At 39.7% G+C, this 18,699-nt stretch overlaps 2 protein-coding genes across 5 annotated transcripts in view; one reads left to right on the forward strand and one right to left on the reverse strand.

The window, feature by feature from the left end:
* Window positions 1–5,805: 5,805 nt before the first annotated feature.
* LOC110486186 (eukaryotic translation initiation factor 1) lies at window positions 5,806–8,258 on the reverse strand. Its single transcript, XM_021557609.2, has 4 exons — window positions 8,015–8,258; window positions 6,945–7,108; window positions 6,756–6,857; window positions 5,806–6,535 (listed from the first exon to the last, which is right to left on the reverse strand). Exons 1-4 carry the CDS (start codon window positions 8,043–8,045, stop codon window positions 6,491–6,493), a joined length of 342 nt encoding a protein of 113 aa, XP_021413284.1. The 5' UTR covers window positions 8,046–8,258; the 3' UTR covers window positions 5,806–6,490.
* The window catches only part of LOC110486187 (glycine-rich cell wall structural protein 1.0-like), a 34,385-nt gene continuing 22,834 nt past the window's right edge, over window positions 7,149–18,699 (forward strand). For 3 of the 4 annotated variants that reach the window (XM_036940847.1, XM_036940851.1, XM_036940850.1), the window contains exon 1: window positions 7,149–7,395. The gene's annotated coding sequence lies outside the window, so the exon portion shown is untranslated. Of the gene's footprint in view, window positions 7,396–8,688; window positions 8,924–18,699 lie in introns of those variants that run through there. The other variant, XM_036940848.1, reaches the window with a different exon arrangement.

The raw sequence follows: 18,699 nt of genomic DNA on the forward strand, positions 1-18,699 counted from the left end.
AGGGTTAAAGGGTTATTCGGCTGTCCCCACAGGAGAACCCTTTGAAGAACTCTTTTTTGGTTCCAGGTAGAACCCTTTTGGATTCCATATAAAACCCTTTCGACAGAAAGTGGAAGCCGAAGTACCCTTTTGTGGAACCCTTTTTTTCTAAGAGTGTGCTGTGTAACAGCTGTATGGAAACATTCACCTCTCACTGCCATTTCAAAGTTGAGCTATCTCTGACTGAGATCTGCTCTCTTCTCCTCCTGGTAATTTCCATGTAAAAGGACCCATAAGCATCAACATGTGAAGTTTATAAACCTAACCTCAACTTTATGGTTGGCTTGGCCTTATAAAAGACCATGGTGGACCAACCGGTAAGGTCTAGGAATACTGATACAAGAATATGACAATGCAACATCCAAAATGATTCACAGATACTACTAGTCATTTCCATGTAAAGGACCCATGAGCACTAACACACTAAGCTAAGGGTCTATATATAGGGGAAATTAAGGCATAGATATGTTTTTCAAGCTTTTTCCATCCAAAAAATGAGGAATAAGCAAAAACTTTTGATTTCAAAGATGGAAAAGGGGCCTTAAAATAATCTACTAGAAAAAGCCTTAAAGGGTATTAGAAATGCATCAAAACAGAATAATGTTGAAGAAAAATCCATGCCAATATCAATATTTATATTTAGTTTTGCAGAGATTATTTGCCTTCTGTAAGTTTAAGAAATATTACCTAGTGTTTTGTCATTCTGTTACCAAAAACTCACATATCTTTAATGTATTTCACATTTCTATCTGATGAGGAGGGAGGATTATGAAAGGACACAGAAGTATCAAGTAAAGGTAGACCTACCAATAAGTTAGTGCTTTAACTGATATCAATTTAGTTGACTCATTATTAAGTGACTAAAAACGTCACTCTGTTACCAAATCTGTAACAGAATGAACACAATTGAATTGAAAACATAATAGTAACAAACCACATTTGCAGTAGAGCACAGTAGAGTACAGTAAAGTTAAAAATAAAATAGAAAGTAGAGTTGAGTTCAGTAGAGATGACTTATTTTTTCAGTAGATTGAAGTTGTGTTGGGTTATGGATATATTTGATCAAGATGATCGTACAGATTTGAACATTATCCATGAGCCTTTACATATACTTAAATCAGGGATTGTCAGGGGAAATTGGCCATGCATAGACCCATAAACTGAATTAGTGTAATAACTTAACAAATATTGAATGTTGGTAGATTTGTTAAGTTTCTCTTGCACAACGGCAGATCAGGTTAAGGCCTAAAGAAAGTGGGTAACAGGGCTGAGATTGGCAAGTAATAGGGATGAGGTGTATTGGCAACGGAATTGAGTAACAAATAGGGCATTTAGAGATAGGATATGGTTGTGTCTGTACATGATTGTATCAGTATTAGGGTATTGGCATGTGGGTGTTAGGGTTAGGGCATAGGGTGACAGGGCTGGGGGGTGTGTGAGTAATTGGGTTTAGGTGTGTGGGTAAGTAGGCTGAGGAATACAGTGCGGTGAAAAAGTGTTTGTCCCTTTTCTGATTTTCTCAGTTTTTGTATATTTTTTATACTGAACGTTATCAGATCTTCAACCAAAACCTAATATTAGATAAAGGGATCCAGAAGCTTACAAATAACAAAGAAATGGATACTTATTTAATTATTTAATTAACAAAGTTATGCAACATCCAATTCCTCTGTGTGAAAAAAGTAATTGCCCCCTTATAATTAATAACTGGCTGTGCCACCTTTAGCTGCAATGACTGCAACCAAATGCTTCCTGTAGTTGTTGATCAGTCTCTCACATCGCTGTGGGGGAATTATGGTCCACTCTTGCATGCAGAACGGCTTCAACACAGCAACATCTGTAGGTTTTCAAGCATGAACTACTCAGGTTCAAGTCCTGCCACAAGATCTCAACTTGGATTAGGTATGGACTTTCACTTTATCTAATATTAGGTTTTGGTTGAAGATCGTGACCGAGAAGAAAACTTACTTTTTTTGTCATACATACTTTAAAAATGTATTTTTAAGCAATATGGATTGCATATTAGGGTTACTAATGGCATTCCCGGTCAAACCAGATTGCGCATATATTATAGAAACATTTTGAAAGGTTTTTGTTCGTTTTGGGGTTTGGCAGAGGTTTTTCTGGCTATTCGTGCACACACAATTTTTTTTTGAGGCAAGTCGAGGTTCAGTAGCCAAAGTCTATGCCCCTTTATCGGTGAATGGTCAACAGTACTACTCCTAGTAGGAGTGGGAAGTATGGACTGGATTATTCAATTAAGTGTTTCTTGTCATTCAACAAGAGAGATAGTTTTCATGCACATTTTTTTCACTTAAGAAATACTGCACCAAACATCTTAGTTATGATGTAAAATTGCGTGATTAAGACCTTGGCAAAAACATCCAAATGAATGACAGATTTCTTGATTTATCGTAGATTAATTCAGACTTTTTTGAGGAAGTGTTTCTGGCTATGTTGTTGCTACAGTGGCTCAAGAGGGACAAACAACAGTAATATTGCCACCTTTTTCTTGTTTTTCAAGAGAAGGTCTTTAGGGAATATTCGCCTAGCTGAGTTATGCTAGGAGCAAACTGAACCTATGTATGCAGACGCCTTTAGGGCTGTGTGTGCTCACATTGCCTTATGCTCACGGAACTAGAGGTGAATTACGATGTCATGCTTCTGAACCAATCCTATTTATAAATATTGTTGTTGTTTGAGAAAACAGATTGTTTTTGTTTAATTTTATATATATATTGTTTTTACTCATTAGAAAGATTCACTGCCCATGGGTTTATGTTGAAAACGTACATGGCGCGAATGCAATGCAATTTTGTCTGCTATTTCTGGAGAAGTGCAAATATGAACTGAAAATGAGTTCCATGATGTTTGCCTTTATATTGTATCTTTGTCCAGCTCGTGTGAACAGTTTGGATGTGTCTGTTTTATTCGCCCACAGGGAGCAATTATGGTGCCTGTAACTGTATTTAGACAGCCTATTTAATACATTTTTATTCAAATTTGATTCGAATTATACAGTCTCTTTTTAGGCCTCATCAACAGCCTAGTAAATGTAAATGTGCTTATTGACTTTGTTTGGCATGTTCATGTCCAGACTGGAATTTACAGCAGGCCTAGGCCCTATATCAGTGTGAATGCTATCAGATTAGATGTTGATCCATCAATGCATGTTAAAGGGAGTTTTTCCCCTCGTCTAGCGTCTATATTTAACAATCTACAGCATTTCCATATTGAAGCAATGCATGGGGCAGGCTAACGAACTAGCATTCTAATTGGACTTGATGACAGTCCAATACATAAAAGACCGGAAATACACAACTTGAAGCAATCACATATTGATCCATGGAGCACGTTCTGATTGGCCAGTGAGGTGTCAAGCCTCGACACACCCACGACCACCGACAGCTGCTGCGCCCATAATTCCGGTTGTGAAAGTAGCAAAAATATTTAACACACCCCCATAACCTACTGTATTAACCTATAGCACGATCGGCAGCGCTAAGATTTAACATTGCGTTAGATTTGTTAAAACATGTCATATCACAGCTGACACCCAATTCTTTCTGCAGACATGTTTGACTTTGAATTCGGATTAGATATTTAGATATTTATGTTCACATAAAACTGAGGGAGATTTTACTGTCATTCTGTTACCAAACAATCAAGTAATTGCGTTTCAGTACAATTTTCAGAGGCAACTGTTAAAAGTAGACTTCTGCATATAGGTGTATGGTTTGTTTTAGACCTTTTTTCACAATTTAAAGTAAAAAAGTGAGTCTCAGCATCACTCTGTTACCATGGAATTGTCCTCCTCCTTCTCCCCGCCTACTCCAAAGCTGCGTTCGGAACCAAGTGGGAAGTGGCAATTTACCACATACTGTACGACTGGGGAAAATCTACTTGAACTGGTAATTACTAGTGGGAAACTCGTCCATCATCCTGAGCTCCTACATGCTGACCTCAAACATCACCAACTAAGGAAATTACCCTGATAACAGCATTTTCAGCAAATGCAACAACAAAACATAATTTCGAAAAAGCAATTTATTAATGTTTTTTAACACTATAATTTGTTTACAAGAGAGATAGCTGTACTTTCAGTTTATGGTTTACACAGCTTGTTAGCCATTAGCCAATCTGCGTTTCTCAACGGGTTCAAAGCTCGTGAATGCATCCAACTGGTATTTATGACTTCCCAACTGTTGAATTCCCACTTCCAGCTGGGTTACGAACGCAGCATAATACACTGGAAAGGCCCTGGAGTCTGCGATTTGACTATGTAGGTGTTGAAAATGTGAAACCCAAAGCAGATAAAAAAATATGGATAGGGGAAATTTGGAAATTACAGCAACAGCAATTCAAGACCATTTGTAAACACTGAGTATTGAGGCTGATAGAGAAGGCTACAGAAGTCTATAGTTAACCACTGAGTTCTGCCCTTCCGTTTTCTCATATGAAAATGAATAGCCAAGTTGACTCACATTAAAGCTTAAACACTGTGTGCATCAAACACCACACACTCTCAAGACAAGAGAAAACAATGTCACTGTCTGCTTTATAGTGCCCCCTAGTGAGAATGCATAGTATAACAACACATTGGTTTGGCGTCTTTGAGCTGCGTCACGCAGTCTGCCTCTGGCAGGTCCAAACAGCATCACATGAAGACAGAAATATAGCGTTGACTATTTATCAAGCTGTATGCCGTGTTTGATACTGCTCCACTAGGATTTTTCTCATTGTGTCTTAACTGTGTTTTCTTTACACATAAAACATTAAAGGACTAAATCATGAAAGCCACCAGGTCCAAAATGTCTCCCTTGGGTATTCCCATTGTATTTTTTTTTTTTTAAAGCCATAAAAAGACATGGCAAAGTACTATGAGAAAACAGATGTGGGAAACAAATTGTTGATTTAAAGCAGTGATAACCAATAGAATAACTGGCTTGCTGGTACTCTGCCATAGGAATTCCTAATATGGTGGGAGGTAACGTTAGATACCATCAAATGAACTGATGGTGTCTGCACAGGCACAGAGAACAAGTAATTCCATGCAGCACTAGAATATTTACCACTGCCACAAAGGAAGAAACAGGAACTGGGGAGGGATATTTCTTTAGATCAATGAGATGCCACATGGATATTCAGTTTATTTATTACATTTATTTAACTAGGCAAGTCAGTTAAGAACAAATTCTTATTTACAATGACGGCCTACCCCGGACGATTGCTGGGTCAATTGTGCGCCACCCTATGAGTCTCCGGCCCTGTTGTACAGCCTGGATTCAAACCAGGGACTGTAGTGACACATCTTGCACTGCCTTCGACCACTATGCCACTCAGAAGCCCTAAAGTTTGATTTGCAGCTTTTTTAGGATGTTCTCAAACGGCACCCATAGTTATCATGTAACGAATGCCTGTACCGAGTCAGATTTTTCTGCTGACCTAGGTCAAGACACTGGCTGAACCTGTGGCATGTTTTACCTTTAACAGCTCTAATCCAGAGCCAGTCAGTGCATTCAAAGGTCAGTAGAACATCACATCTCCAAGTAAAACATCCATTAGCACTAGTATGAAAAGACGCTTCCCCACAAGACACCATGTCTCGTACAATAAGCAGGTAGTTGGATTGCCATTTTTAAACACAGCAATTGTACAAATTATCATAGGCATATCAAACTATTGTGTGGTGCCGTCATTTTGTATTGTGGTATGCCATTGCAAACACCACGTATCACAAATAATTGTACCCCATGAAACAAGACATCAATTTCAATATTTATTCAATAAAATACCACCCCCCTTTCCATTTTGAGTTGGTAGCTCAGTGTCAATCCTAACATGGTTTTAAGCAGACTTGCTCCATAATACCAGTCATCTGACAACCAGGTAGAGCAGTACCTTTTTCATTATAGTTTAAATAAAATCTAAGTAGTATTACAGCGTCAGAAAATTATGCATATTTCAACTTTTTTTTTGTTAAAAGGAAGCACAAACTCGCCTCAGACGGGAGACAGGGCTGCGATGGTCAGAACTTCTGCAGCACTCTTCCATAACCTTGGACAGGCAGCCCCACAATACATTGGAACCACAGTTAAGGGCTCCTCCCCCAACCCCCCCTCCAAAATCCCACACCACCACAGGATACCGCATGTGGCGGTTGATCATTTTTATTGAAACTCGTACAAAACAAAGTGTTACATGGAATTGTGCCCTTCACATGGCAAACAAAAAAGTTGAAGGAAAAAAAACTAAACCACCACTCATCCCACATCCGTCAAGCCATTTGTCCATGTTTGCACTGGACTGCTCCCGTCTGAGGGGGGAGTTAAACTGGTATTAAAGTGTCTCAATTCAGAGGTATTCATCATTAGCTTAAAGGGGCTGCAGTGATTGCAGCACATGGGGAGGGAAGTATCAGGACCGGGGGAGAGGGGGCTGCAGAAAGCTTCTAGAATCCGTGGACCTTGAGCTGCTCCTCTTTCGCCAGGCCAATCTGGAAGTGGGATGAGGGGAGAAGTGACATTACACAAAATAACTTTGAACTCCAGTCACAGAACATTTGCTACCATCACAGCGAGACTATTTACAAACAGGTTTTACAAACAGGGGCTTTTCTACGAGAGCCTTCTGTAGGGGCCATGACACATGACCACTTAGTACTCACAAGTGTGGAGTATACACTGGGTGCAATAGCAGCGACAAGTCAAACCTACCTCAATCAGAAATGTGCAGATATTCTTGCGCTGGTCACCTTGCAGCTGAATCACTTCCCCATACTCTGGGTGCTCAATCACTGTCCCATTGCAGGCAAATTTCTGTTGACAAAGCAGAACTATTCAAACAGCCAGTAGAACAAAACATGGATCTTGCTTAGTGTATCAACTAGTGTTGCCATAACATACCTTCTTAAAGGCCTTGACTAGCTTCTTCTTATCATAGTCGATGGCTATGCCCTGGACCGTGGTCAGAGTCTTCCTCCCGTTACGCTGCTGGATTCTTATGTGGATGTAGTCGTCAGTCCCAGATGGGAGCCTGTCATTACCCTTAGTTGCATCAGCAAATGGGTCTAAAAACAAAATCACACAACTTAAAACATAATTCAAAAAATAAACATCTAAAAATACAAGGAAGCAACCTAAAGTGATAACTAAAATGGCAGTGGTTTGACCTAGCTAACAAAAGATCGAGGCCGATGAACTGGTGACGTAACGTCTTAGCCACGAGGCTTGGGAACCAAGCAAAACCCTGCGCAGGACGCTCATCAGCAAATTACATGGAAATAAGGTTTTAGAAAATGGTCCAACCAAGATTGGGTGGCTCATCTGGGCAGATCTACATTTATCCGGAATTGAGGTTAGTGACACGGGAGAACGCAAAACGCCCCTGTTCAGATAGTCAATTATTCCGGCAAAACGTTTTTTTTTATAAGGAAGTCATGAAAATTAGAGAAGCACAATTCAGCGGGACTATTGTACCTGGCTATTTGCCCTTTACAAAAAAATAGTTTACATTACCACAAAGCCCTTCCCGACAAAAGTCGTATTACAGACAGATTGGGGCAAACATGTACATTGTCCATTGTTGATAACTACAGACAGTAAGAAATAGTTACTCTCCGGAATCGGTAACGTTACTGTACATTGATCAATGTGTCTACAATAGACTAGTTTGATATACAGGCTACAAAGCCGTGTTGGGGCCTAAACAAGGAAATTAACATCGGCCTAGTTGAAATCGGATGGCTGTTAGCATGACTTTTACTGACGTTCGTTGGCTATTAATTTAACGTACTTCTAGTCGTGAGGAAAATGTTCTCGATAACTAACCAGATGTTTCATGAACATGAAAATCAAAACGTTATCTATATTTAGTTTAAACGTTGTCAAAATATTTGCAAATGCTAACGTTAGCAAGCGCCCTTCCCCCCCACATTTTCGACCCCGCGTTAGCAGAGGTGGTTGAAATGTCTTACCGAAAGTTTGGAGGTTCTGGATAGCGGACATACGATAAGATTTCCTTTCCTTTCGGATAATAACTGGTTAGCGATCGACTGGTCAAATGTATTTGTTTGTTTTTTTGTTCTTTGAACCTCCCTTTTCACCGGGACGACGTTTTGTCTTCTGAAAGGCTCTCACAAAATGGAGCTTGTTTAGCTTGCAAAGTGGAAAACAACCCTTTATAGCGCCTCCCCGCACGTAGGGACGTGCGCCACGCCACACCCTATTTTACCGGAAAAATTACGTCATTATCTTGGTATTTCAGAGGGGAAAATACCAATAACACCTGCAACCTAGGCTACATAAAAAACTACAACACAAATATCTAAATTCGTTAATAAAGCAATGTAATGCGTCAGTGGTCAGTGGTCCATTATTCTATTTGAGGAAATATATTGAAAACTCAGATACTTCTGCTTTTACCGAATAATTAAAGGCTTCTCCTATCATCTTAGGTCGGCCCGAAGCCGATAAAAGTGAAGTTGGTCGATACCCCTCGAGAGAGTTGCTGATTTTTTTGTATAGGACAGGAAAACATTCTTATGATGACTATAAAATTGTGTTGGCACGTTTAATTCATGCACCCTTTCTCATTAAATTTTATTTTTAACACCCCCCCTTGATTAAGGCAGCCAATGGCCTGCTTCTATCCAAAATGTAAATATGGCCTCGCTTGAAAACTCGAGCTGCTGTTTCTGTCTGATGGAACAGTGCTATCTGGGATCCTTGGGACGTCCCTACACTAACCCTAACAATGAACGGAGGTCAAAAAACCCTCTTGAAGTGATGTGTGTCAAACCACCCAATTACTGAGAACAAATAGAATAATTCATCAATTCAACTCAAATGAAAAAGTTAACAAAAGAACCCTACAACAACTTCAGGTAAGATAATGTATTTATTGTTGGCCCACTTTTACAAATCAGTCACTTTGAAATGATGGTTTTCTTGTGTAACAACACAATAGTGCCTAAATGTATAATTGCTATATTGTAATTACTTCGCCACCATGGCCTATTTATTTCCTTAACTTACCTAATTTGCACTCACTGTATATAGACTTTTTGTTTTCTTTTGTTCTACTGTATTATTTATTGACTGTATGTTTTGTTTATTCCATGTGTAACTCTGTGTTGTTGTAAGTGTCTAATTGCTACGCTTTATCTTGGCCAGGTCGCAGTTGCAAATGAGAACTTGTTCTCAACTAGCCTACCTGGTTAAATAAAGGTGAAATAAATAAATAAAATAACATTTGTGAGACAGATATGTAACACACAATATCATACATATTTACGAATATGATTTCTATATTGTCTTTCTAAGGTTCCGTGGAAAAACATAAAAATCAATAGAATATTTACGGAGGCGAGGAACATGAACTGGAAACGAGGAAGGGAGTTTAGATGGCTAACTAAAAAGCAGCATTCCCCAAGAGAGGATGTCTTTCACTTCAGGAGTGATGAATTCATGAACTTCTTCGACGAAAAGATCATGATCATTAGAAAGCAAATTACGGACCCCTCTTTGAATGTGCGTATTTCTCCAAAGCTCAGTTGTCCTGAGTCTGCACAGAACTACCAGGACCTAGCATCAAATTTTTAAATCCTGTATCGCTTGACACATTCATGAAAATAGTCATGCCCTCTAAACCTCCAAGCTGCATACTGGACCCTTATCTAACTAAACTACTGAAAGAGTTACTTCCTGTGCTTGGCCCTCCTATGTTGAACATAATAAATTACTCCCTATCCTCAGGATGTGTACCAAACTCACCAAAAGTAGCAGTAATAAAGCCTCTCTTGAAAAAGCTAAACCTTGTCCTGGAAAATGCAAAAAACAATCAGCCTATTTCAAATCTCCCATTCCTCTCAACATAAAAAAAAACTCACTACCTTCCTGAAGACAAATAATGCATACGAAACGCTTCAGTCTAGTTTTAGAGCCCATCATAGTGAAGCCCCAAAATTGTTTACCCTGGAAGCCTTTGTTTCAGACATAAAGAAATGGATGGCGCCAAATGTTTAACTTTTAAACTCGGACAAAACAGAGATGCTAGTTATAGGTCCCAAGAAACAAAGATCTGCTGTTGGATCTGACAATTAATCTTGATGGTTGTACAGTTGTCTCACATTAAGCTGTGAAGGACCTCTGCATTACTCTGGACCCTGATCTCTCTTTTGACGGACATTATCAAGAATATTTCAAGGGCAGCTTTTTTCCATCTTTGTAACATTGCAGATATCTGAAACTTTTTGTCCAAAAATGATGCAGAAAAGCTAATCCATACTTTGTCACTTCTAGATTAGACTACTGCAATGCTCTACTCTCCAGCTACCCGGATAAAGCACTAAATAAACATCAGTTAATGCTAAACGCGGCTGCTAGAGTCTTGACTAGAACCATTTGACCATATTTCTCCAGTGCTAGCCTCTCTACACTGGCTTCCTGTTAAGGCTAGGGCTGATTTCAAGGTTTTACTGCTAACCTACAAAGCATTACATGGGCTTGCTCCTACTTATCTCGCCAATTTGGTCCTGCCGTACATACCTACACGTACGGTACAGTCACAAGACGCAGACCTCCTTATTGTCCCTAGAATATCTCCAATAGAGCTCCATTTTTATGAATGGTCTGCCTATCCATGTAAGAGACGTAGACAAGGTCTCGACCTTTAAGTCTTTACTGAAGACTAATTTCTTCAGTAGGTCCTATGATTGAGTCTGGTCCAGTGGTGCGAAGGTGAATGGCAAGGCACTGGACCAACGAACCGCCCTTGCTGTCTCTGCCTGGCCGGCTCACACTCTCTCCACCAGGATTCTCTGCCGCTGACCCTATTACGGGGGCTGAGTCACAGGCTTACTAGTGCTCTTCCATGCCGTCCCTAGGAGGGGTGCGTCACTTGAGTGGGTTGAGTCACTGACGTGATCTTCCTGTCCGGTTTTGGCCCCCCTATACTCAGCCTTGTCTCAGGGTAGTAAGTTGGTGGTCTTTGTGAGTGCTGATTGATTTGATTGATTGAGATGGCGGAAGCAGAAATGTTGTTTGAAGATGAAAGTGCGTCAAGTACAGTTAGTGAGGAAGATGAGTGGACAACAGTGATCTAAGATTGGAACGAAAAGGGCTAACATTATTGTGGGAAATGAGTCTGATGAACCATTGCTTGTTGGGAGTATGTTTTTAGGTTAAGGATGTTCATTTGAGGAAACCCTTTGGAAGTCACGAGGATAGTGAAGAAGGCGTTGGGAAATGTGGACACTGTCAAAGTAACCAGGAATGGTGTGGTGTTGATATCTTGTGTATCCAAAGAGCGAAAGGAGCGTGCATTGTGGCTGGCAAAATTATCGACTCATGTTGTGGACAGCTTTGATTTTCGTAGCAGGGCACCGGAAAAAGATGTTCTCTCTGGTGTCCCGTTGGACATTGTTAATCAATATCGTCTGCAAAAAAATTCAAGGAGTAGTCGTGCACATCGCTTGACCCGTATGGATAAGGAGAAAAAGGAGCAAAGTTGTATTATTGTCTGTGTTATCTGTGATGTTGATGTTTCATAAAGAGTATCTGCCACCCTATGTAATGCTGGGATATAAAATATACGCCGTAAGAGCGTTCGTGGAAAACCTAATGCAATGCAAGAAGTGTAAAAAGTTTGGCCACGTGTCAAGTGTTTGGACAGACGGAGGGAATATGTTATTGAAGAGTCTTTGAATGTACAATGTTGCAACTGTGGTGGGGATCATCTTCCTGAATTCCCTAAGTGCCCTGGTTAGGGTGAAAGAGATTGAGGTGTCAAGGATCAGCGCTGTACAGCAAATCTACTATGTGGAGGGAGTGAAGAGAGTTAGGGGTAAAAAGGCCACAGTTCTGTAGAAGATATGGTGGTGGATGCGTCGCAACCAGTTGCAAATATTATACGTCAATCAAGTGATCTGTATACACTTATTGTGAAGAAGATGGATTTTGTAGCATTTATAGCCACACTTATTAATTGTGTCATATCTTTAGCCGAGAACTTTTTGGGCCTCCAAGACTTAACGGCAGAAGCACTGCAAGGATTACTGTCGCCAGAAAATGTCCTGCCCTCACAATTTTTTTAAATATAGAGACCCATTCCAAACGGATCTGTGGAATCTAGAACCATTTGGTATAGACCTGGTTGGACCCAGACCCATCAGAGTGAGGGAAGCAGCAGAAAATAATTGTTTTAAATCTACTTTATTAAAATCCCCTAAGGTCGATGTCCGTGCCTATGCGGAAATCTAATTAGCATGATAAACACATTCCCATAAAAATCTGTACATTGATGCTAGATATAAACTAAAAAAAAAATGCATTAGATGCGTCTCAATCCACCGCATCTGCCTTTGTCGCACTTCAGCATCTGCGGTGAAAGGTGAAAGAGCTAGAGCGGTATTTGTCAGACCATGAGACGTCCCGAAAAAATGTCTTCTCACAAACTCGTCTGTAGGGTCCGAACGGTTTGTTCTACGAACCCCACAAGCGTCTTGGGACGAGTCTAAAGTTGGAATAGCTAATCTCCCAATTTCTGTCAGTAACGTCCTAACAGTTTGGGCTAAACACCAATATGACCCTCTGTGGAAAGCTGAGTCTCTCACGAACACGTACATGTCGGTTGTAATTGCTATAGGACGCCCGTAGGCTTCATAAGACTCATCTAAAGGTACCAGTTGAAATAATTAATGGAAGTACTTAATGGAGACTGTTTAGTGACAACATGAATGAAATTAGTGAGTCCTGCCTTGATAACTATTAGCTTTACAACATTTGTACTATAGATGTTTCTAGTCTTAAATTATTACTTGAAATAATGATAGCTAAAGCTCCCTGTCCTCGAATGACATGCTAGTAGTGATAAAGCTACCTGCTTGTTGTAGCTAGCTAGTTACATTGCTAAGGTTGCTGCGTTCTAAGTAAAGTTTGGAGTTATTTTGAAGCTAATCAAGCTCTATAACTAAATAGATTACAAATATAAAATATTATTTACCTGATAGCAGTGAGTCAGACGGAGATCTCTCTCGAGCTGTCGCCAGCTGTGTTTAGTACCTTAGGTACAGAGAACGTGATCAGCTGAGATGGTACCTGTAGGCCGTCATTGTAAATAAGAATTTGTTCTTAACTGACTTGCCTAGTTAAATAACAAATAAAAATAAAAAACCTGGATAGCAGTGATATAATTTTCTTTTTTTCCGGTGAGGGATTTTTTTTATGACAATATAATCTCAAATTTTGTACGAACAGATGTAGTCAACTGAATAGCCTATCATTGTAGAAAATGCCTCTTCCCCATGCAACGTCTTTCTATATATTATCTCAATTTTTAAAATTTTTGTAATACCCTCAAACACCAAGTTAGGCATAGGCTACTTACTTTTAAAAAAGGCCATCACTGTCAATTGTGAATGATAATTCTTCACGTTTTACCGGTGAAATGCACAAACTGCATCTCCATGCCAATCATTTGATTGATCGCAATCAGTTTCATGGAATTGTGCATTTAGATCTTCTTGAATTACTGTTTCGTGAGCGAGTTAGAGCAGGTGGCGTTAACAAACTATTAGCCTAGTGGTGCGCTCTGTTGACTTTTGACGCATTATAATGAAATAAAAAAAATGCTCAGCTTCAGCTAACCATCATAAAATCTGAGGTGTTTTTGATGTAACAGTAACGTTATAGGCATACTATGCTTTGGTATTATATTCGGTTCTGTTATGTAAAATGCAAATGAATCATTATGCGATCTTCCCGAGACACTGACTAGATGCGCATGTTTTGAGATCAAAGCTAGAGCTGCATGTAGCCACCTGTGCACATTTGTTCATATCCTTTGCTAGTTAGTGAGTTATTAGCCCAATGAAAGATCATTTATATTCAACAACGGGAGAGTGGTTGCTTCCTACAAGAGCACAGAATGTGTGCATTTCTAGCCATCTTTAAAAAAGTAAGTCAGGTAAAGAGCTTTTTTTTGTCTTAAAGTGGTAGTGTTGTATTTCGAGACGGTCTTGAATAAGCTAAGGAGCCAATAGGCAGAGGGTAGCATAATTTGTATGAGTCTCTGTAATAATGGTATGGGAATAATAATGCATTTTATTTTGTAAAGTGGGTTCTGGCATCAAACAACACAACATTTTCAGTCACTTCCTTGTCTGAAGGACAAATTGATAAACAGGTTAATGTCAAGCTCTGCATGTTTTTTTCAAGTTTCATGTAGGCCTACAATGAACACATTGGTTCCTGCTGTAGGCTGAACAATAGAATAGCTATTTCCATGTTAAAATGTTATGGGATGCAGTTTCTCTATTGTTTTGATTTTAATGGTAGGCCACTCTGGTAGGCCTACATTATGATCAAATGGCAACAGTAGGCTACTTGGCCACTGTTAAAACTGCAACTTAAAGTGGGTACAGCCTCAGTGTTCACAGTAAATGCACACAAAAGTTACACAGAATTTCCACAATGCTCAAGTTTGCGCTCAGCAGACCTGAAATGTGCTCAGTGCCCAAAAATATTAGAGGGAACATTGCCTATGACTTAATTTGTTTTATTTATTTAACCTTTATTTAACCAGGTAGGCCAGTTGAGAACAAGTTCTCATTGACAACTGTGACCCGGCCAAGATAAAGCAAAGCAATGCGACACAAACAACAACACAGAGTTACACATGGAATAAACAATCATACAGTCAATAACACAATAGAAAAGTCTATATACAGTGTGTGCAATTGAAGTAAGATTAGGGTGGTAAGGCAATAAATAGGCCATAGTGGTGAAATAATTACAATTTAGCAATTAAACACTGGAGTGATAGACTATGTGGTATAGCTATGGCCTGCTCATTTTCTGTTCTACCTGCTCATGCATTGCACCCACCTCTTGTCCCAGATCTAAATTCATCCCTTATTAAAGGGGAAGAATGAAAAAAAGCACAGTGGAACTGGCTTTGAGGCCCAGAGTTGAGTTTAAGGGCTATAGCCTAATGTAAATACATACAGTGCCTTGCGAAAGTATTCGGCCCCCTTGAACTTTGCGACCTTTTGCCACATTTCAGGCTTCAAACATAAAGATATAAAATCATGAAGTGGAACGACATTTATTGGATATTTCAAACCTTTTTAACAAATCAAAAACTGAAAAATTGGGCGTGCAAAATTATTCAGCCCCTTTACTTTCAGTGCAGCAAACTCTCTCCAGAAGTTCAGTGAGGATCTCTAAATGATCCAATGTTGACCTAAATGACTAATGATGATAAATACAATCCACCTGTGTGTAATCAAGTCTCCGTATAAATGCACCTGCACTGTGATAGTCTCAGAGGTCCGTTAAAAGCGCAGAGAGCATCATGAAGAACAAGGAACACACCAGGCAGGTCCGAGATACTGTTGTGAAGAAGTTTAAAGCCGGATTTGGATACAAAAAGATTTCCCAAGCTTTAAACATCCCAAGGAGCACTGTGCAAGCGATAATATTGAAATGGAAGGAGTATCAGACCACTGCAAATCTACCAAGACCTGGCCGTCCCTCTAAACTTTCAGCTCATACAAGGAGAAGACTGATCAGAGATGCAGCCAAGAGGCCCATGATCACTCTGGATGAACTGCAGAGATCTACAGCTGAGGTGGGAGACTCTGTCCATAGGACAACTATCAGTCGTATATTGCACAAATCTGGCCTTTATGGAAGAGTGGCAAGAAGAATGCCATTTCTTAAAGATATCCATAAAAAGTGTAATTTAAAGTTTGCCACAAGCCACCTGGGAGACACACCAAACATGTGGAAGAAGGTGCTCTGGTCAGATGAAACCAAAATTTAACTTTTTGGCAACAATGCAAAACGTTATGTTTGGCGTAAAAGCAACACAGCTCATCACCATGAACACACCATCCCCACTGTCAAACATGGTGGTGGCAGCATCATGGTTTGGGCCTGCTTTTCTTCAGCAGGGACAGGGAAGATGGTTCAAATTGATGGGAAGATGGATGGAGCCAAATACAGGACCATTCTGGAAGAAAACCTGATGGAGTCTGCAAAAGACCTGAGACTGGGACGGAGATTTGTCTTCCAACAAGACAATGATCCAAAACATAAAGCAAAATCTACAATGGAATGGTTAGAAAATAAACATATCCAGGTGTTAGAATGGCCAAGTCAAAGTCCAGACCTGAATCCAATCGAGAATCTGTGGAAAGAACTGAAAACTGCTGTTCACAAATGCTCTCCATCCAACCTCACTGAGCTCGAGCTGTTTTGCAAGGAGGAATGGGAAAAAATGTCAGTCTCTCGATGTGCAAAACTGATAGAGACATACCCCAAGCGACTTACAGCTGTAATCGCAGCAAAAGGTGGCGCTACAAAGTATTAACTTAAGGGGGCTGAATAATTTTGCACGCCCAATTTTTCAGTTTTTGATTTGTTAAAAAAGTTTGAAATATCCAATAAATGTCGTTCCACTTCATGATTGTGTCCCACTTGTTGTTGATTCTTCACAAAAAAATACAGTTTTATATCTTTATGTTTGAAGCCTGAAATGTGGCAAAAGGTCGCAAAGTTCAAGGGGGCCGAATACTTTCGCAAGGCACTGTATACAAATAGCTTAATATCATTGCAATGTTTGAAAGGAGAGCTTTATTGGGAGTAGGCATTTGTACCATTGTATTGTGTAGCTTACACGCTGTATCATAAATCAACTTTGATTTGCTTGAACACATGGTTACAATATATCCTATTACAGAATAAAAGAAAACAGAGGTAAACTATTCATAGAATGTATTTGCATGGATTAAACATGCTATCAAATCAATTGACCACGTCGTGAACATAAGTCATTACTATGCAGAAATGCAGGAAATTCATTTTAAAACAGGCATAAAATCAAGCTTTTGGTGTTGTGTATTCATGCATCTCAAACTGTAATCTAAATGCATTATTACCTCCAACTTGGCCCAATTCACATTTCCAATAACTCACACTGACATACCAAGGTAGAATGGGCCCTGCATCTCAAACAATGGCCAATGTAGGCTAAATATCCCAAGCAGAGATACAGAAACTTCCAGAGATAGTCAGGCTCCTCTGGTTGTTTGGGTGTCCTCGGCAGAACGGTGTCGCCGTAACCAAGTGGTCACATATTGTTCTGGGTTCCAATGCACAAGATGGGTCCATATAGTTTTATTTTATAAAGGCAAGACACACAGTGAATTTAGAATTTGTTCTGATTGGCTAAAGTGGTCAAGCCTCAGACAGGCTTCAGTAGTACACACACGTAACCTATAGTTCATCATTCTCGCCACCAGAGAGAAGGCAGGGATTTAAAAAAAAAATATATATACTTCTTCTTTATGCTTCTATACACATATTTCGTTGGTTTGTCATTCTATCAATTTTCGTGGAAATTAAATATAATTTATTTTGAATTTGGCAGAATTCATTTTCCCGAAATAGTTTTACCAGCTCTGTGTATTCTCAAATTGAAAATGTACGCCGTCCTCCTCACTACGGCAGCACTACACCCCTGCTGGATAGTACACCATTTATTATTGGTTTACTGTTTAGTACTTGGCAGTGTTTGCCTGTCCAGCTATCGAAAATCAAAGTATGTTGAAAAAAATGAAGAATTGACATGGGCAACAAATGGAAATTTGTTCACAAGAAATAAATATACACAATATTTAAAAACCTCCCTCGCCAGAGACCGATAAAAAAGTCTGTTGTTTTATTTAGTTACGACATTCACCGCTCCTAGCTGTATAGCAATCAATTACCTCGGCATCGCCCGGCTGTGCAAAACGTGCACACCCAAAGATTTTGGCCTCTGCTCAGACTTTGCTGACGCATGCCAGATCTTACAACGCTTGGATAAGTATTTTACGTATCAGCTAACCACATATGTTACAGCAATCTGTTGCCAGACAGTCGATTACGTGGCATGCAACCATTAGTTGATGCATGCAACGTCTGATCAGGGAACACAACCTTTACCTCTCCATTCTCTGGAGGTGCGTCATGTGTAAACCTGGCTCATCTGACAAATGCCGAATTTCGCTACACCAACAGTGTTGTCATCAGCTGGGATGACCTCAAGGACCTTTTGTATAGTTCACATAGTCCTGTGAGTAGGATTGATATTGCGGCCAGGCTTAAGCCTAGTGTAAATTCACTGATGGTATAGCTGCCTGACCCAAAGTGGACTCTACAAGTCACACGTTTTGAATTGTCCTCAATGTAGCACCTTGTCAGAGCAATAAAAACCACAACACAACATGTCACAACTCAACCTAACCTTCTGGCTGTGTTTTGGAAATTAGTGGGACATGTGACATTTCATTTGAAAAGTCATAGATGAACCTTTCTGCCGGAGGGGGTTATAAATATTTAACGCTGATCCTGTGCATCAACTTGTCTGTCTCTTGCCAGGTGCCTTTCTTTTCGTACCTTGATGCTTTCTGAGCTGAGTGGATTTACATATAATTAAAGCAGAATCTTCATCGCATGTGTGTTCAAACGTTAAAGATTGCCACATCACTTTGGGAGTGATAGGTATTTACATTACTTTACTCTGATCTCATTATGCCGGTAGAATAATTGATTGGTAAACACACTGTAACTAACATGCACAGAAAAGGCATATGTTATGAAATTCATCACCGGA

This window comes from Oncorhynchus mykiss, chromosome 13, assembly GCF_013265735.2.
Source record: "Oncorhynchus mykiss isolate Arlee chromosome 13, USDA_OmykA_1.1, whole genome shotgun sequence".
Lineage (NCBI taxonomy): Eukaryota > Metazoa > Chordata > Actinopteri > Salmoniformes > Salmonidae > Oncorhynchus > Oncorhynchus mykiss.